Below are 18,811 nucleotides of genomic sequence, written 5' to 3' on the forward strand. Positions count from 1 at the left end.
ATAATATCTTGATATCACTATTTAGGAATTGTTATAATGGTTACTTCCGGGGGTTACTTTCAGACACTTTTAAGCGCCTGTTTCAGTTTTGAACATATTGATTGCATGACCTGAGTGGGTACTTTTAATGAAAGTGCACTGTTAAATCTTCTTCCTTACAATGAATGTACTGCATGTATCACAACGTATGAGTATAATTTTTATTTCCCCAATGTCAAACACGCAAATTGTTGCGGGTGATGCGGGGATCTATAATATGTTTTGCCATAATTATGTTCATGTGAAATGGATTCTGTTGTAATTTAATTACGGGTTATCCCAGTTTATTCCGTTATTTGACTATGCTTTACCTTAATACATGTACATGCATTCATTTCCACGTGGCAGATGTGTATTACTAGGAACCACCGGTCCGTACACACGCAATTTCAACACATGGGATTTTCCCGAATGAGGTCAAATGTTTCTTTGTTTCGAATACTCTACGAATCATATACATATTATTGTACTTTTCTACATGAAATGAATATATTTTAGTAATTGTTTCATTTCAAATGCAATATTAGTAATAGTAATGTGTGCTAACTTTTTGAACATATCCATTTTGTAAAAAATTGACATATCATTTCAATTAAGGGAATTTGATATTTTAGTTGATTACACAATTTGGAGCCACCGCACTGCTGCATTATTACTACAAGACTCATATATATCTTTGATTGCGTTTTCCGGATATTATGAACCATGCTGACATTGAATAGGCTACGTGGAATACTCACTTGGAAGAAAGTTTCTAAAAAAGGCAAAAACTCTCAAATAGCAACATGTGAACCGCTCGAAGAGATTGAGAGGGTAAAACCAAAGATTGACGAATTGCTACAGCTACTACAAAACTCCACCGACTATGCCACGCTAGATGTTAAAGATGCATTGAAATCATTGGCTGATATACCACTGCAGTTATGTCCTCGGGAAACACTGGAAGAAACCACTGGTGACGACGATGGCGTTGACGATGATAACGACGGTGGCAACGATGAAACAGATTTGCCCCCAGAATATGTCCATTTTTGTCAAATCGTAGGGAGATATCTACTGAATGCTGGGTATGTTCAGCTATTTGGCAAGATAGCTCAGGCATTGAAGCACCACGTCTGTGGGGGATGTAGGCATGAACGGCAAGGATGGCAAAACTTTGGATATTTATGCTGGGGCTTGATCAATTACGCAGAGTTTACCCCCGAAATAGGCAATGAATTAGACAAACGTGGCGGTATTGGTATTCTGTTCCAAGCTTTAGATTTCCTTGAGAAAGAAGTTGCTCGAGTCAAATCAGAGATATCCAACTATAAAATGCAACTACTTGTACTCTGCGTTGTCTATCATTGTCGTCGGGATAACGTGCAAGCTTATCGTCAAGCAAATGCAGTTGCTGTGTTGACGAAATATCTGAACTCAAAAGACTTGGGTCGTAAAACGTACGCACTTCTCACCCTGGCAACTGTCATCAGAGATCAGGACAATGATCTGCTCAAAGCAAAGGATTGCACTGGGTTCCTCGTACAATTACTTGAAGAAGCTGTTGACTCTTCCAATCACACCGCAGTCTTCAAAGACGTCGAAGGTATCTTTGTATATGTTACTCTGCTGGATATACTCGACGGACTTAATCAGCTGGCGTTAAATGATGAAAATAAGCGTATTTTGGATCATCTTGGAGGAACTGTTCTAGCGAACAAAATTTTGCAAGCGGAGTTTACCGACGATGAGAAGGCTGCAGCGTCTGAGATCCTGTGGGCCCTTGCTTTTGATGAACAGATAAAAAAGAACGTGACATTCCTGAAAGCAAAAGACAGTAAGTATAAATTTGTATGATCAAAGATGGGGTATTTTCTAAACTATTTTCACATTTATTAAATCTTAAAAGACTAGGGTGTTAAACCTTTGGTCGTACCAATCTTGTGCTATCAGGCTATTTGGATATTCACAATTTGATTACAAACATTTGTGGATCACAGAGTCCGTCCTGGAGGAAGTGATTTGATTCTGATATTGTTACGACCCGTAATGACATAAGGCCCAATTTACCATTTCTCCAAATTCACACTGTTTGATTAAGTTAACAATATCTTAAAAGTAAAATATGTTTGGTACATGAACAATAAATGCACATACAATATAATCACTCTCATTAATTATCACTACTTAACCAGCAGTCTTCCCAGCAAACACAAAACGTTTTCGACATCATTCGCAAAAGGTTATAAAAGGTTGTCAGAAAACGTTTAAATGTCGAGTTATATAAAGGGTACATTAATGGTATAAAACGTTTTCATAACAATAAAAAACATTTGTTGGTAATTTACTGCACAGCAAACACAAATGTTTTACAGAAAACATTTTTAATGTCGGGTTATATCAAGGGTATAAAAACGTTTTAATAACATTCCAAAAACATTTTTGAAAACTTGGTACAAACCATTTTAAACAGAATGTTATTTTGGGGTTGAAAAATATTTTGCAAAAATGTTTGCCCAAAATATTTACAATAACGTTTTTAAAATGTTTTCACGACCTTTATATAACCCGACATTTAAATGTTATTAAAACGTTTTGTAAAAAACATTTTAAGAACATTTCTGTGTTTGCTGGGTGCAAATATTTTAACATAATGTTATTTAAGTGTTGACAAAATATTTGGCCAAAAATGTTTGCAAAAAAAGGTTACAATGACATTTCGAAAACATTTTTAAAATATTGTTGTAGTGTGTTTTCATACAAAACGTTTTAAAACGATTTCATGACCTTTATATAACCCGACATTTTAATGTTATTAAAACGTTTTTACCTAAACCCAAACCCAAAATATAACTTATTTAAAACGTTTTAAAAACGTTTTTGCGTTTGCTGGGTTCTTCTTGGTGACCATAGAGTTGTGTTGCAGGACGGCTGATGTATCCTCGTTCACTTGTCCTGCGAAACCACTGTTCAGCGAAATCCACTGTACACTTGCATTTATATATATCCTTTGCGTATGAAATCCTCGCACAAAAATGCTGCTGCTTTTAATTACTCCAAACACTTAACTCCTGCTTCTTTCACCGATCACTCTCTTTCTCCAGGAAACAGGCTTCTTTCTGCACTGCTCCACTTTATTGACAGATGTGTTGCTTACAGAAAGTCTTTCATACACTCAAAATATCCTTCGTTGTTGTATTAAAATAGCACATCATTGATTGGTTATGCAAACTGGTTCAAATGTACCTCCTTTTGAAGCACAATGACGACCAACACATAGAGAACCCATAAACTCTCTTCATATTCTGTAAAGAGCGAACTCCAATGCTTTTATATGCCCCAAAATCCACAATATATTAATAGATCATTCTGTCATATTCAGCTTGTTTTAACAAATGGGGTTTTCCCAGTTTACATTAGGCAACAATGAACATATTGGAATAGTGGGGATTTCCAAAAATTGTTAATAACGCTGACTGAGTTTGTTTACTGTAACCAAAGGGGTTTTCCCTAAAACATGTCATAACACACTTACTTCAATATATTTGATTTTTGATTTGAAAATATTTGATTTATTACTTATATTTGTTTACAACTTAAAGCTATTTTTGGGAGTTTTGGAGGAAGCCCCTTTGGTTACAGTAAACAAACTCAATCAGAGTTATTAATAATCATTTTGGGTTTTTTTTTCAGGAAGTGAATGTGACAGAATGGTCTATTGATAGATTGTGTGTATAAAAGGTGAAAGCAATTTAGTTTGCTCTTGGCAAAATATGAAGAGAGATTGTTGACTCTTTATATATATATGAAGAACTTTGTTTCAAAACCCCTTACATCTACTTGCCCAAAAACCCCTTACATCTACTTGCTCAAAAATCACCAAAATAATCACTGATATAAGGTGTTTTTCAACAAAAGCAGTTTTTGGCTGGATGCTCATCCTCCCCAAGCATCCCGCCAAAATCTTCTTTTGGATGTAAGGGGTTTTGAAACAAAGCTCTTCATATGTGTGTTGGTCGTCGTTGCGCTTCAAAAGGAGGTACATTTGAATCAATTTGCATAGCCAATATGTGATATTTTAATACAGCAATGAAGGAGATTTTGAGTATATGAAGGTACTCCTCCTCCCCCAAAGGAATAAAATTCTTCTGTTGACTTGCTGGAGTCTGGTTTATAAAACAGCACATCTGTCAATAAAAGGATCAGTGCAGAAAAAAGCCTGTTTCCTGGGGAAAGAGAGTGATTGGTGAAAGAAGCACCATAGTTGGAGAAAGTGTGCGGGGATTTAAGTATTTAGAGAAAGCAGCACCATTTCTGCGCGAGGATTTTATACGCAAAGGATATATAAATGCATATGTACAATGGACTTCGCTGAACAGTGATTTTTCGCAGAACAAGTGAACAAGGATATACAGCAGCTGTCCAGAACATTACAACAGAACTCTATGATCACCAAGAAGAAGACTGTCGGTTAAGTAGTGATAATTAAAAAGTGTGATTATATTGTTTGTGCACTAATTGTTAATGTACATGTGTCAATCATATTTCACTTTCAATCAAAGACTCAGATTTTGTTTTTACTCAGATTTTGTTTTTGATTTAAAAATCATTTAAACAGTGTATTATTGTTGTGCATTCCTGTGAATTTGGGTAAAAGGTGATTTTGGCCTTGAGTGATTGAGGCTCGTAACAACATAAAGTACAATATGACTGTAAACAGGGTAAAATGTCCATTCGTTTTGAAATTTATAAGCACTAGCTATTCCACTCAGATGTTTAAATCCTAAGCACTCTTTTTGCAGTGACATGTACGTCAAAACAACATGCCTACATATGGTGGGTTTTAATAGTAAGAAACAATAACTTAGGTGACGTTTTTAAATAGGAGAGTGAAATAATGGGAGACATTGAAAATGTAAATTTCACCAATGATTATTGGTTTGTAAGTAATGTGGTTGAATATAGGCTAAAGTGGCATTAAAATAATACTAACAATGATAAAAATTAATTGTATCTGATTTTGCCGATCAGGTTTGAGAAAGCATCGTAAATCCAGTCATAAAGCCCTACGAAGAGCCAGCGGTTATGCAATGTGGGAAATCGATGGCAGCCAAGCAGATCTTCAACATACAGATATTCAACCTGCACAACAAGAACATTTGACATTACAACCAACAAACCACCATCAACCTGGTCACGTGATGCTAAGCTACCAATGGGATTCACAGAAATTAGTTGAACGAATTAAGAAGAAACTGGACAGTGCAGGCTTCAATGTTTGGATGGACATCGACCACATGCGTAAGGCTCTTGTTAAATTATTGCGAAAAGTTGCAATTCCTCTGATCTGATATGAAATCCACTGACTCTTTGAGGGTGGTGCTAAATCTGTAGAAATAGGGTTTTCGGAAAACGATTTGGAACTAGAAATTTGAACAACCTGAAATGGTTCTGAAAATAGATTTTTTTTACAAATTATTAGTGTCAAACCCCCATAGCTCTAAATGTCCTCATAATTGTTGCTCGTTAGTCAGTGTAATGATACAGAAACTTGGAAGATTTGTTTGTAAAAAGGGACAAGAAATGAGCTTCACATTTATGAAGTAAGCATCATAGAATTAGCCAACAAATAATACCTAGTGTATACAATTGGTCGATCCTTCATGTAATTATTTCGTGTAATCTAATCCTAACTCTATCCCTAATCCTAACCCTAACCCTAAGCCTAATCCTAATCATAATCCTAACCCTAACCCTAATCCTAACCCTAATCCTAACCCTAAACTAACCCTAACTCTAACCCTAACCCTAATCCTAATTTCGTGTAAAATTACATGAAGGAATAACCATACAATTTGCAATTAATATTAATTGTTCTTTACACACTATTTTCCACCAGGAGATGACATGCTTCAGGCGATGGCCCTTGCAGTTCAGAGATCAGATGTGGTTGTCATTTGCATGTCAGAGAAATACAAAAATAGCAAAAACGCTCGCTCAGGTAAATCTGTTCTATCATAATACTCTTCCCTTCTATTCTATATACAAAGTATTTGAGTAATGTAGTTTTTTTTTACAAATCTTCGTAAAACCATTGTATAATACACTTCTATTCTATTCAAACTGCGCAATGATGTTTTACCTTTTCTCGCTTGTGATGCCATTGTGTAATACGTTCACCTTCTATTCCATCTGAACAATGTAGTTTTACCACGCTTTGTAATACCATTGTATAATACTCCGCCCTTCTAGTCTATCTGAACAATGTAGTTTTACCACGCTTTGTAATACCATTGTATAATACTCCGCCCTTCTATTCTATCTGAACAATGTACTTTTATCACGCTTTGTAATACCATTGTATAATACTCCGCCCTTCTATTCTATCTGAACAATGTACTTTTATCACGCTTTGTAATACCATTGTATAATACTCCATCCCTTCTATTCCATCTGAACAATGTAGTTTTACCACGCTTTGTAATACCATTGTATAATACTCCGCCCTTCTAGTCTATCTGAACAATGTAGTTTTACCACGCTTTGTAATACCATTGTATAATACTCCGCCCTTCTATTCTATCTGAACAATGTACTTTTATCACGCTTTGTAATACCATTGTATAATACTCCCCCCTTCTATTCTATCTGAACAATGTAGTTTTATCACGCTTTGTAATACCATTGTATAATACTCCGCCCGTCTATTCTATCTGAACAATGTAGGTTTACCACGCTTTGTAATACCATTGTATAATACTCCGCCCTTCTATTCTATCTGAACAATGTAGTTTTACCACTCTTTGTAATACCATTGTATAATACCCCGCCCTTCTATTCCATCTGAATAATGTAATTTTACCACTCTTGGTAATACCATTGTAAAATACTCTTCCCTTCTATTCCATCTGAACAATGTAGTTTTACCACGCTTTGTAATACCATTGTATAATACTCCGCCCTTCTATTCCATCTGAACAATGTAGGTTTACCACTCTTCGCAATACAAATATATAGGCCCAATACTCTTCCCTTCTATTTTATATGAACATTGTAGTTTTACCACTCTTTGCAATACCGTTGTATAATACTCTCTTCTACAGGACCAATTATGTTTTACCACTCGTTGTAATACCACTTTATAACAATCTTTCCTGCTATTCCATCTAACTATCTGAACAATGAAGTTTTACGACACTTTGCAATATGATTGTATATTAATACGCTTATCCTTCAATTCTCTATACCAATTCTCTCTTAATTTTTACCAATTCTTTATTAGTTTTACAGAAAATGTGCACGATGTGCTTGTCCTATTACAAATATGTTTGTGTAAATTCTACATTATTTTTATGAGATCAATTTGTACACATTTCTCTGTGCATTTTCGAACTATAACCGAGTTTTCTGATATTTTTTTCAGAAGCCACATATGCCTACACCTTGGGGAAGCGCATAATCCCATTGTTGGTGGAAGATGGCTTCACACCAGATGAATGGTTGGGGTTACTGGTTGGCATGCGATTGTACTACAGATTCTGTACAGAAAAAGAGTTTAAGGCAAATATTCCAAAAGTCATCGATGCTCTACGAATAACTGAGAGTTAAATTCTCCGATGGGTGTGCGAAGTGTAGCGAAGAAGGACTTCAAAGCACGTGACAAACCAGGGGTATATTTCAACTTTACGAAGCTTCCAGAGGATGATTTAAGGAAGCCCCATCATGCACTGCAAACGTGTTATCACTAGAGTTTCAACTACCACTTTACTTTTCAAATCCCATTGAATTCTGTGCAAAAGATGTTGTTTAAGAATTGTGCGTGTGTCATTATTACTTGGTCGATTTCAGAACAAAAGCGATGTATGCATAAAGGATAATTCACACCTTCTGTAGGTAACATAAAATGTGAAATCGACTAGCATTTTGAATGCGTTTTTATTGTAAATATATCAGTCCATATTCAAATTTAACCATGCCCGTCAATGCAATGTGCGAGCAGTGGTGTCATGTTCACTCACACAGCTGTGCTAACCGCAAGTCAACACAGTGGCGTGGTGGGAAGTGCTTTTAATCATCCTCTGCGAAGCTTCGTAGGTCTCGAAATCGTTCGTAATTTACGACAAGTCGTAAGTTTCATTTCATTAAACTTACTTACGAACGGTACCCTTTGTTACGTCTAGTATTGCGTATTCGTAACTTTACGAACGGTTACTTGATTTACGAAGGGTTAAAGGTTTAGTGAAATGGACCCCAGGGCAACAAAGAACTTCCACTTTTAGCTCTTCAAAGGTCTGATTGAAACAACAAACATGACGTCATCAGCATTAAGGTTTTAATTGAAAAACTACATCAGAACTATTATAGACCCAATACATTGTTGTTTATGGATTTGATTTTGATTTCGGAGCAAGAATGGGTTAAAAAAAAACCGATAAACATTTGGAAGTAAACAATAGAGTAAATATCCAATCCCACCATAAGAGTAGTATAGTCTATGGGTTTGATCTGACTGATGAAGGTCAGCACTTTGTGTAGCACGTGATATATAGTGGGATTAGCACTGGGATGGATTTGGTCTTAGAATTGAACTTGGGTTATACTCGAGTCTCGAACCATTGTTTAATCTGTTTGGCGATGGACTACTATCATGACTATATGTGATGCGATCAAGCAAAATCAGTCGGAACTCGGCAATAATAAATTTTCAGTTTCTTACAGGATAGTAAAAAACATTTACAAAGCTGGATTTTGCAGAAAATCCCATTGAAATTGAACAACCAGTTCCAAAGATATGAGCAATTAAAGAGTTTCCAAAAACAAGAAGAAACAAAAGGAAATATTTCCTTTATTTGGCTATATCTCAAAATCAATATTTCCGAGTTCCGACTGATTTAGCTTGATCGCATCACATATGTGTGTATGTGTAGTGAGACCTCGCAATTATTTGCTTCTTGTGAAGAGACATGGGGTGAGCATGCATGTGATTGCGAAAGTTATTTCAGATTTGGCATAAGAATGCGCTCTTCCCTTCCCTGAACAATATAGTTTATAATTCTTCGCAATACAATTATACGATACTCTTCCTATGTCCGAGGGAGGAAGTTCTTGATTATGCGGATGGGATTTCGAAAACATATCCAAAAACAGACGAATTCAGCAACATAAATGCAACAAAATCAATCGTTGTGTTTAAAAGGTTGACATTTTATTATGTGTCTTAGACACAGGAATCAGGATCAAGTACAAACTAATCCCTAATCATACACTGTAAGGGAACGTTGAGAACATTTCAAACTTTTGATATTGCATATCACATTTTTTATAGATTATACATACAAATCATACATGTATTCTATAGTATACAAATATATACTGCCATGAGAGGTTCTGGTTAAAACTATGGGCCCGAGGTGAGATCAGTAGTACTATTTTTCTGAGGGGCGCAGCCCCGAAGGAAAATAGTATTAATTGATTTCAACGAGGGACCATAGTTTTAACAAGAACTTCGAATAAAGGCAGTATATAATTGTTTTATATACGTCATTAATATCAGTTCTTTGTTCATTAATTGGTTAAAAGAAAATTATTTGACGTTTTGACTCTCCAGCTTCTATCCTGAGTGAACAGCACGACCAATTTAAGCACAACCTATATTTTGCCCTTCAAAAAAATCGAATAGGCTAAAATCGGGCTAACCAATTACAGCAGCGCGAAATCACGCTATGGCAGTTTCGCGTGCGTGAACTGTTCCGTCACATCGAATGCGCGGACGCGGAAGGCATGGTCAAAAGTACTATTTACGGCTTGTCCGGGACATTGAAAATACTATTTACGGCTTAAAGGTACTATTTACGGATAAGAGTACTGATGGTAGAACTATTTTTGGTCATGTGATCCACTTTTAACCAATCAATGAACAAGAATATATTAATGAAGTATATAATTAAAACTATTGCCCGTGCTTTTAACCAGATGGCGGGAATCTTTAGATGAAGTATATAAGTCATTTTGCGGATCTTCACATTGCCATACAAACATACTTGTACTCACTCAAACATAACAATAGTTTTATTATGTTTTGCAAAGCTGTCGTAGAATAAATAATATAAAGAATGCTATAAATATCATTAAAATATATTTACAAAAATTATCTCATATCATTCTATATATCTTGTGATCCTTGGAAAGCCCTAGTTATAAACACTTATAGTAATAAGGTGCACATCTTGTTTGATTTGTCCTATCTTTAATGTTACTATTGATAAGGTCTCGATTGAACTAATTTCCCATGCTATAGTATTACTTAGAAATCTTTTCAAGTATCAAATTGCAGCTTGCAAAATCTGGTAAATATCTATTGTTATTAAGGGATCTGGAATGAGCGTTTTAAGCGTTTCGACAGTATTTTTTGTGAGACATGAGAGCACATCAGACATATCGAATTGCATTCTGAATACGAAGAATGTCTTTCTGATATCAAATAATTTTCATTTTTTGAAATTCACGATATAATACCAATTTTATGACAAATTATTAAAATTTGATATTTTTCACATTTTTGATATATAACAGTCCTCGAAGTAAATTTTATAAATCTAATGATATATTCTTAAAGTGTATGTAACTGGGAGGAAAAGCCGACGGTCAATTGAAAATTTTGCCCTTTCATATTGAAGATATGGATTTTTCCCCCAAAAGACCTATTTTTTTTTGGTGTTTTGGGAAAAAATCCATATCTTCAATACAAAAGGTCACAATTTTCAATTGATCGTCGGCTTTTCATCCCCTACATACACTTTAAGCATAAATCATCAGATTTATAAAATTTACTTGAGTACTGTTAAATATCAAAAATATCAATTTTAATGATTTGCCATAAAATGTGTATTACATTTTTTTTTTTTGAAAATTATTTGATAATAGCCAAAAAGGAAGAGTCATATCCAAGATTTGAGCACAATCTCTATTGTTGACACCCAATTATTTAGCCAAAGCCCGTCGTCTACCGACGGCCTAAGATGAACCGACGGCGTAGCCAGTGCCCCCCCCCCGACGCCATTGCTAGTCAAACAGTCTACGAATAACTGAGAGTTAAATTCTCCGATGGGTGTGCGAAGTGTAGCGAAGAAGGACTTCAAAGCACAGTGTGACAAACTAGGGGTCTATTTCACTAAACTTTACGAAGCTTCGTAGGTCTCGAAATCGTTCGTAATTACGACAAATCGTAAGTTTCATTTCACTAAACTTACTTACGAACGGTACCCTTTGTAAGTAATAGAAATTTACTACAGGGACCCTTCGTAAAGTTACGTCTAGTATTGCGTATTCGTAACTTTACGAACGGTTACTTGAGTTACGAACGGTTAAAAGTTTAGTGAAATGGACCCCTGGGGTCTATTTCACTAAACTTTACGAAGGTTCGTAGGTCTCGAAATCGTTCGTAATTTACGACAAGTCGTAAGTTTCATTTCACTAAACTTACGAAATATCAATTTTTAATGATTTGCCATAAAATGTGTATTACATTTTTTTTTTGAAAATTATTTGATAATAGCCAAAAGGAAGAGTCATATCCAAGATTTGAGCACAATCTCTATTGTTGACACCCAATTATTTAGCCAAAGCCCGTCGTCTACCGACGGCCTAAGATGAACCGACGGCGTAGCCAGTGCCCCCCCCGACGCCATTGCTAGTCAAACAAATGTGGATTATCCATAGGTTTAATTCGGCGATATTATCTTAAAAGTTCGATTGTATTTCAGTAATCTGGTATTGCCTACTGTGTATGATAATATCCGTCAACAGCCTCCGTAAAACGTCTCACATTCAAGAGTTGACGGGGGTGACGTTTACCACGTCCTGGTCTTCATTCGTCATTTACCATGGATGCTTCGTATGTTTAAAGCCATATTATAACATTTCCATAAGAAATAGAATTGTATTTTTTTTTTGGAATAAAAATGTCAGTTTTGACTATCAGGTATGTCCTCTTTTAATTTAGGCCCAGACAGACGAGTCAAGACAAAGAAAATCGCTATTCAAATACAACGCATATGTCGCCAATGCAAGCCACTCATTCGAACGCGAGTCGTGTCGGCTCTTTTGATATGTCACGACTGCCGCACGCCACGTACGTACTATGTTATGCAGTATGCACATCGTGTACGCCTTCGACTAATATTTCCATCGTAATAATAAAACGACTATTTCAACGATTTATTCAAAATCTCGAATTTCGACAAAACTACAACACCTAAGGTCTTGATTTTTGCAGTGTATGTTGGTTTACTAAATTACATAACAATCGCGTAAAAACAGAATTTTGAAAAATATTGAGGGCGTCCTCATCAGCAAATGTTGTAATATGGCTTTAATGATATGTAATAATTAGAAAGAAACCCAAAGGAAGTTGATAAGTCCTATCCTTCCCTCTTCCATTCCTTCTTCCTTCCTTCCTTCCAATTGGCTATGTCACGATTTGACTCATTACATCGAACAGGCTACCTGAAAATGATTTCAGTGCCTCTGAGGCTTTTCCTTCTTAAACGATGTCAAGTCATCAGGTGGGTCTACAAGAAATGAATATTGAAATTGATTAGTCTCAAAGACATACCGTAATCCACCTTGTCTATGTATTTATTTCAAAATAGATGGATTAATTCACACCAACAACACTTGGGCCCTAACAACGTTAAACATGAAAGACTTGCCAAGGTCTTGCACTTTCGATATAGGGCGCTGGTGCATTATCCTAAACCTTATTTCAACTCAACGTAATCATCAACCTAACCATCTCAAAAAAGTAATTAACCCCCCTTAAATAATGGCCATTGTATTACAAATCTGTAAAATGCGTTGGAAGCTGAATTTATTTCTGCGCATTTTGACACCTCATTTGATACGATAGCCCAGAAAACAATAAAACACCGGTCAATTTAATGTAGTTAGGTCCAGATTTGAAAGTTGCACTTACAACAATACAAAAACACTCAGATATCATTACACAGATTTCCTTCCATTATACTGAATACAAATCAATATAATTTACTGCAACTTTCAAATCTTGGGTTGCAATGATTTAAATGTACGGTGTGACGTCAATATTTAGGCAATTGCTACAATTGAGGTGTCAAAATGTGCAGAAATCAATTCTGCTTCCGACGCATTTTACATGTTTGTAATACAATCGCCTGTTTTTGAATAATGGCCATTAATTAAGGGGGGTTAGTTACTTTTTTGAGGTGTTTATAATAAGGCCGATCTTACCTATGTACCACTCATCTTGTGTGTCAGCTTTATCAGTATTTAAATGCAAACACCACTAGGTCATGCTCTTTCCGACCCATCAAAAGATACTTACCGTAATAGTCATTAGTCACCTATGCCAGACTCGATTGTCCTAATCAGCTTTGGCATATTACATTCTACGTCATATTCTGTACAGAAGCGATAACATTCTTCATTACCAACCATCAATGCTAACCAACCATCGGGGTCATATCCGTCCTCTACCACCAGTGGAATAACATGCTTCTTCAATTTGTACGAATATGCCGCTTCTAAAATTCAAAGTACAGTAACAATTTGATGGTAGTAAAGTGTCATATTACTCTCTATGCATTCTTTGTTTTCACATACTGACTAACCACATTTGTATATAACCTATAATAAACCGGCCAGATGTATAATTATGCCAACTATAGAGGGCGACGTAGCCGTTTTTGCCGAAATTTAGTTCAGTTCAGTTCAGATCTGTATTATGCTATCAAAAGAAGGTGTTATGTGTTTGATGCAGTAATATATGCACTATTTTTTACCTGATCGACAATTGGAGCTGTCTTTGTATTTCTCTGACATACATAGTAGAACAACCTCCGCCATTTCAATTGCCTTGGCCATGGACGCAATGTCACCTAGAAATAAAGCATTAAAAGGTTATATTTTGTTCATTTGCTGGGTTTAAAGGGATTGTCAGCGACTTGCTAAACCAGAACACCCTAAAATTCATCAACATTTGGAGCAAGCATATAATTAAAGACAGAGATAAAAAGAATTTATCGCGTCTGACGTCATCTGTCAATCAAATTCTAGCACGGTTTGTTTACAAGTGTCGTGATGATAACTTGCTGAACGCGGCGGTACAACCGGGTGCCTTATTGTTAATTTTGCACCTTCAAACATGCAAACCATCTCAAAAGTTAGGTCTTGATAGTAGGAAATTTCTTTGGCGAAGGCACCATGTCAACAATGCCTAGAAAAGCTGCTTTTTGCCTTGTAAAAGTACGTAATTTTTCGCCATTTGCTGCTATTCCTTTTCTCCGATCAACACCACTCACACCAGATAGATCGGTCTTCCTTTTACGCGCTATTAACCTGTGTAAACCAATCAAAGATCGTAATTGACAGTGACATCAGACGCGAATTCTTTTTATCCCTGTCTTTAATTATAGTTGTGTTACTGAAACATGGGAACGAAATCTGACGCAGAGAAAATCTGACATCGATATACTTGGCTATATATTATTTCAACTACCGTAGTTAACATCTTACTGTACTTGAATAGCTTTCGTCCATCCTTCTCGTACAAGACGTTTTTTAGTAGCACGAACACATTGTTTTGAGATTTCTTGAAAAAATCTAATCGGCGGATCATAATTTTTGTATACATGTAGTAGTGCAATTAGACAAAAGACATTGTACAGAATCTACCTGATAATCCCATTAATGTAATGTACGTTGAGGAGAAACATGTACCATCATTTAATCAGCGAGATATCATTGTTGGATTCAGAGTTGATGATTGGATTACGAATAAGTCAAAATTACATAATTGCTTTAATACTTGGTTATATATTATTTCAAATATTTCAAATCTTACTTGAATTGTTTTCGTCCATCCAAACTTTGTGACCTTCTCGTACAAGACGTTCTTTAATAGCACGAACACACTGTTTTGAGCTTTCTTGATAACTCAACATGACATGACATCGTTTGTTCTTATTTGCCGCCAACTGGCGCTCCACAACAACTTCTTGGTAGCTAGGCGGTGGTGCCTCCTCGTCATCCTGTGGTCCTTCAAGTAGAGTTTCTTCGTATGTAGGAGGTGGATTCTCACTGGCACCCGATCTGGTCGGTGGCAAATAGCGCAGCTCATTCCCTTCTATTTCCCATAAAGCATAACTACTTGCTTCTTGCAATGACGTATTGTTGGAGCTTTGCATTCTACGAAGTACTGAAAGCAATTAGAACAAAAGAAGGTTAGCCACTATTTGGTATATTTCATAACCACAATTTTTTTACTGTCCATGATGTAATCCTCCGATGTGCAGGACCAAATATTGTATGACGTAAAGCTTCACTTGGTTTTGTCAAATAAGGAAAATGGTATATGGTTATTCTGTTCTCCGGAGAATAACTTTTTATTGAATAGATTCATTAGGTTTCTTTATTAAACATGAATGTTTACATTTTGCGTGACAAAACCAAGTGATTATTAATCACTTCTAAATTCGTCCTTCACATCAGGATTTTGTCAGATATGACTGATACATTTTTCCTGGAAATTGGTTTCCGGTACTTCTTAGTCTCTTTTCCAACCTTTAAATGTGGTTTAATTGATCAGATGCAGTAGCGTAGCCAGCGGGGGGCAGGGGGCAGAGTGCCCCCCCCTGACAAAAAAATGAAAGAAAAAGTGCCCCTCTGACAAATAATGAAAGAGAAAATCAGGAGGGCAAAGGAAAAGAAAAAAGGGCAAGGAGCCGCTTTTCTAGCAAAATTCAGGGCCAAACTAGTGTAAAAATTTTCCGCGCTACTCGCGCACATTATAACAATAAAGCCCTTTTTAGCCGGATAATGGGCGAAAATAGTGTAAAATACCATTTTTTTCGCGCTACTCTCGCACATCATCCATATAAGGTCGAAGACATACAGTCTCTAGGTATTGTATGATGCAACTGCAATTTTTTTCGTCTGTGCCCCCAAAATTTTATTTTGCCCCCCCTGACCAAGAAAGCTGGCTACGTCCCTGATCAGATGACCATATCAGTCATCATTATCTGATGTAATCCTCCGATGTGCAGGACCAAATATTGTATGACGTAAAGATTCACTTGGTTTTGTCAAGCAAATGTAAAAATATCAGTTTTGTTTATATTCCCCAGAAAATAATGTACAAATATACTTTGGCATGATTCTAAATATGGCATGTGATAAAAACAAAACAAAGCATGCCCATAGTGATTTTACAAAATGTGTACCTGTACCTAGAGATTGGCTGGCTGCATTGACATCGATTCATTTTTATTATAGGAAAGTTCTTACCTTGAGTTGAACTTTGAACCGTAGCGTCATTTCTGATGTTTTCAACAAAAGCAAGGCTCCACAAGACTTTGACAGCATATTCCTGTTCTTCTTCCTTAAACTCCCCATTTAATATCTGTGCTACAAGAGCCGTTACACCAAGATTGTACATCTCAAGCTTGTTGCTGTCATTTATCGCCAAGCGATTTAGTCGCTGTAGCAACTCAGTTATTGAAAACGATAATTTCATAGGCTCCGGGACATCTCGCTCAGCGACAAAGATAGCCGCATGGTTCTCGGATTGAACTGCCTTCTTCAACAACTCCACCATGAATCTGACGCAGTCTGTAGAACGCAATAATCCTCTCTCTTGCTCATTGGCAATGCTAGCAAGAATCAGCACAGCAAAAACTTTGATGCCTATGTTTTCGGTTTGAATGTAACCAGTTAAAACTTCAGTACAATTTGTTCTGCGGAAAGCTTCTTCGTTGCCGTCGCAGCAGTTAACTAGAATACTCATCGCTTGAAGAGTTGCACGAGTTTTCAAAAATTCAGCAGTTTGTGTACGGAATGTGCAATGTTTCAAATCACCCAATGCTTTAACCATCACAAGGACGCCCCCAGATTCTATAAACTTCTTCGATACTATCTTCTTCCGTTCGTCAAAGAAGTTGAGGATACCCCAACAGAGCAAACAGAAATTGTGCAATGCTTGCTGGCATAATTCGGCGTCTTGGGTATACTGCAGCATTGCTGTTGCTATTCCGATCATTAGCTCGACGTAGCCAGATTCTACAATGACTGCCTCTAACGTGTGACAAAATTCGGGGAATTCTGGAGTGCAAAAGCTTTCATCTGATGACATATTTTTATCAGCAGGTACGAAGTACTTGAATGGTAGGTTTGACCAAGCACATAACACTTCAGCAAAAGCTGTCGTAGTATAGTCTTGGAAACTGACTAATTTCTGCACCAGATCTCTGCATTCTCTTTTAGCTGCCACAAGCGATTTGGCCTGTTTTTTCTTGTGGTGACACTGCTTCAGTTTTGTCGGTAAATGCAGCAACGAATGTGCGAATGATTCTTTCGACATGCCTGATATAATAAAAATTACAAGACACAAAATTATAATAACTAGATATGGGTGTAAGATGGTAAGCATAAAGTAATATGCCAGTAGTCCAATGATGGGTAATAATAAAGTTACTTTACCAGCTTAAAACAATGAAATGTTTAGTTGGTGAATTGTTCTTTAAAAATCTTTAATGTATCGCTTATTCTTTCTGTTCGTTAAATATTATGCATCGTCACTTAACTTTCAGCACAAAAGTGTTAAGTATGGCAATACTTACGGTTGAAAGTGTCTGAAATATATCTTTAACAGTAGTCTAGTTATAATATTTTTAAAAAAGAAGAAACTTACTGAAATATCCAAAGTTTTAATGAAGAAAGAGATCGTCAGCTGTGTTATTTCTATAAACTCGCTCAATTTCGCAAAACGTTTTAAGCCCACTGATTACTAGTCAGACCAGACTGTAGTGTTAATGCGTCTTTAGTATTATAAGAATCGGTATCAATGATTAACATTCTTATCATTTCGTATTTATGTAGTTCCATACAGATCCGGGTTACCCGTGGAAAACTAAACTCCATCTGATATAGAAATTGACGTAATGTAATGAGGATATTCCACAGACAGTTTTGGGGTTGTTCTGATCGGATGGTTTACCTAGTGACATTGCATATCGGCCTAGAAAGAAGGATACATGGATATCTTTTTTTATTGATTTGTTAATTTGTTTTTGGTTATTCCATGATCGTTAACAATTATAATGTGTTGAGTTTTTGCCAAAAGCCCCTCCGAGTGGCTTGCCAAATAAAATACATGCCCCCTAATATTTACCGATGGTAGTCCTTCGCATACTTATTAACCTGCGCTTTGTACTTTAAGCTTGAAATTGAGTATTTAAACAAGTAAAGTAAGTTAGTACACTTTCAAACAGCCCATGAACTTGTTTTCACCGTCTCTTAATGCGCGTTGATAACCCAACAACTCAGAAATCTGCAAATGTGCACGTGTGGTCAATAGCGATAGAGCGTTATGATCATAAGATGGTGGGTTCGAGCCCTGGCGCAGGCGTTTGTGTTGTATCCATGAACAAGTCACTTCTTACATCATATTGGTCCTCTCCAAATTAATAGGTATTGCTGGATATGGGATGCACTGAGAAGTGATGTAGCCACCCAATCTACCTTTAGGAATAAATAAATTGTTTGCCACAGATCCCCTTCAAGAAATTCGGTCGGTCGGTCGGATTTTTTAAAGGTCATAGCCAAAACAAGAAAGGGTAGCTATTTAACTTTATAAATAGCCAAAATTGATGTGACTGTGAATTGAGATATTACTACTATAGGCTATTCCACTTCTTTCATGTATAAAAACAGTTGAGAAGTGTGAAGAAACTGGTTTTAAACTTTAAAAAGAAAAAAAAAT

The 18,811-nt window shown here is 36.3% G+C and overlaps 2 protein-coding genes across 2 annotated transcripts; one reads left to right on the forward strand and one right to left on the reverse strand.

The window, feature by feature from the left end:
• The first annotated feature begins 579 nt into the window (after positions 1–579).
• On the forward strand, positions 580–8,371 carry LOC140153436 (uncharacterized). Its single transcript, XM_072176190.1, has 4 exons — positions 580–1,855; positions 5,050–5,319; positions 5,918–6,019; positions 7,442–8,371. Exons 1-4 carry the CDS (start codon positions 745–747, stop codon positions 7,624–7,626), a joined length of 1,668 nt encoding a protein of 555 aa, XP_072032291.1. The 5' UTR covers positions 580–744; the 3' UTR covers positions 7,627–8,371.
• A 5,413-nt stretch (positions 8,372–13,784) lies between these two features.
• On the reverse strand, positions 13,785–18,037 carry LOC140153437 (uncharacterized). Its single transcript, XM_072176191.1, has 4 exons — positions 17,741–18,037; positions 16,339–17,412; positions 14,897–15,250; positions 13,785–13,931 (listed from the first exon to the last, which is right to left on the reverse strand). The coding sequence occupies exons 2-4, from the start codon at positions 17,408–17,410 to the stop codon at positions 13,825–13,827; spliced, it is 1,533 nt and encodes a 510-aa protein (XP_072032292.1). The 5' UTR covers positions 17,411–17,412; positions 17,741–18,037; the 3' UTR covers positions 13,785–13,824.
• Between the last annotated feature and the right edge of the window lie 774 nt (positions 18,038–18,811).

Source organism: Amphiura filiformis, chromosome 5 (assembly GCF_039555335.1).
Source record: "Amphiura filiformis chromosome 5, Afil_fr2py, whole genome shotgun sequence".
In the NCBI taxonomy this organism is placed as follows: domain Eukaryota; kingdom Metazoa; phylum Echinodermata; class Ophiuroidea; order Amphilepidida; family Amphiuridae; genus Amphiura; species Amphiura filiformis.

Bases quoted from the DNA above. Each gene is read 5' to 3' on its own strand.
- LOC140153436 (XM_072176190.1), top strand. From the start codon at position 745: ATGCTGACATTGAATAGGCTACGTGGAATACTCACTTGGAAGAAAGTT. The intron at 5,320-5,917 runs GTAAGGCTCTTG...ATTTTCCACCAG, and splicing joins GATGGACATCGACCACATGC to GAGATGACATGCTTCAGGCG. The intron at 6,020-7,441 runs GTAAATCTGTTC...TATTTTTTTCAG, and splicing joins TAGCAAAAACGCTCGCTCAG to AAGCCACATATGCCTACACC.
- LOC140153437 (XM_072176191.1), bottom strand. From the start codon at position 17,410: ATGTCGAAAGAATCATTCGCACATTCGTTGCTGCATTTACCGACAAAA. The intron at 15,251-16,338 runs GTAAGAACTTTC...AATTGCTTTCAG, and splicing joins GGTTCAAAGTTCAACTCAAG to TACTTCGTAGAATGCAAAGC. The intron at 13,932-14,896 runs GTAAGATTTGAA...CTTTATTTCTAG, and splicing joins GATGGACGAAAACAATTCAA to GTGACATTGCGTCCATGGCC.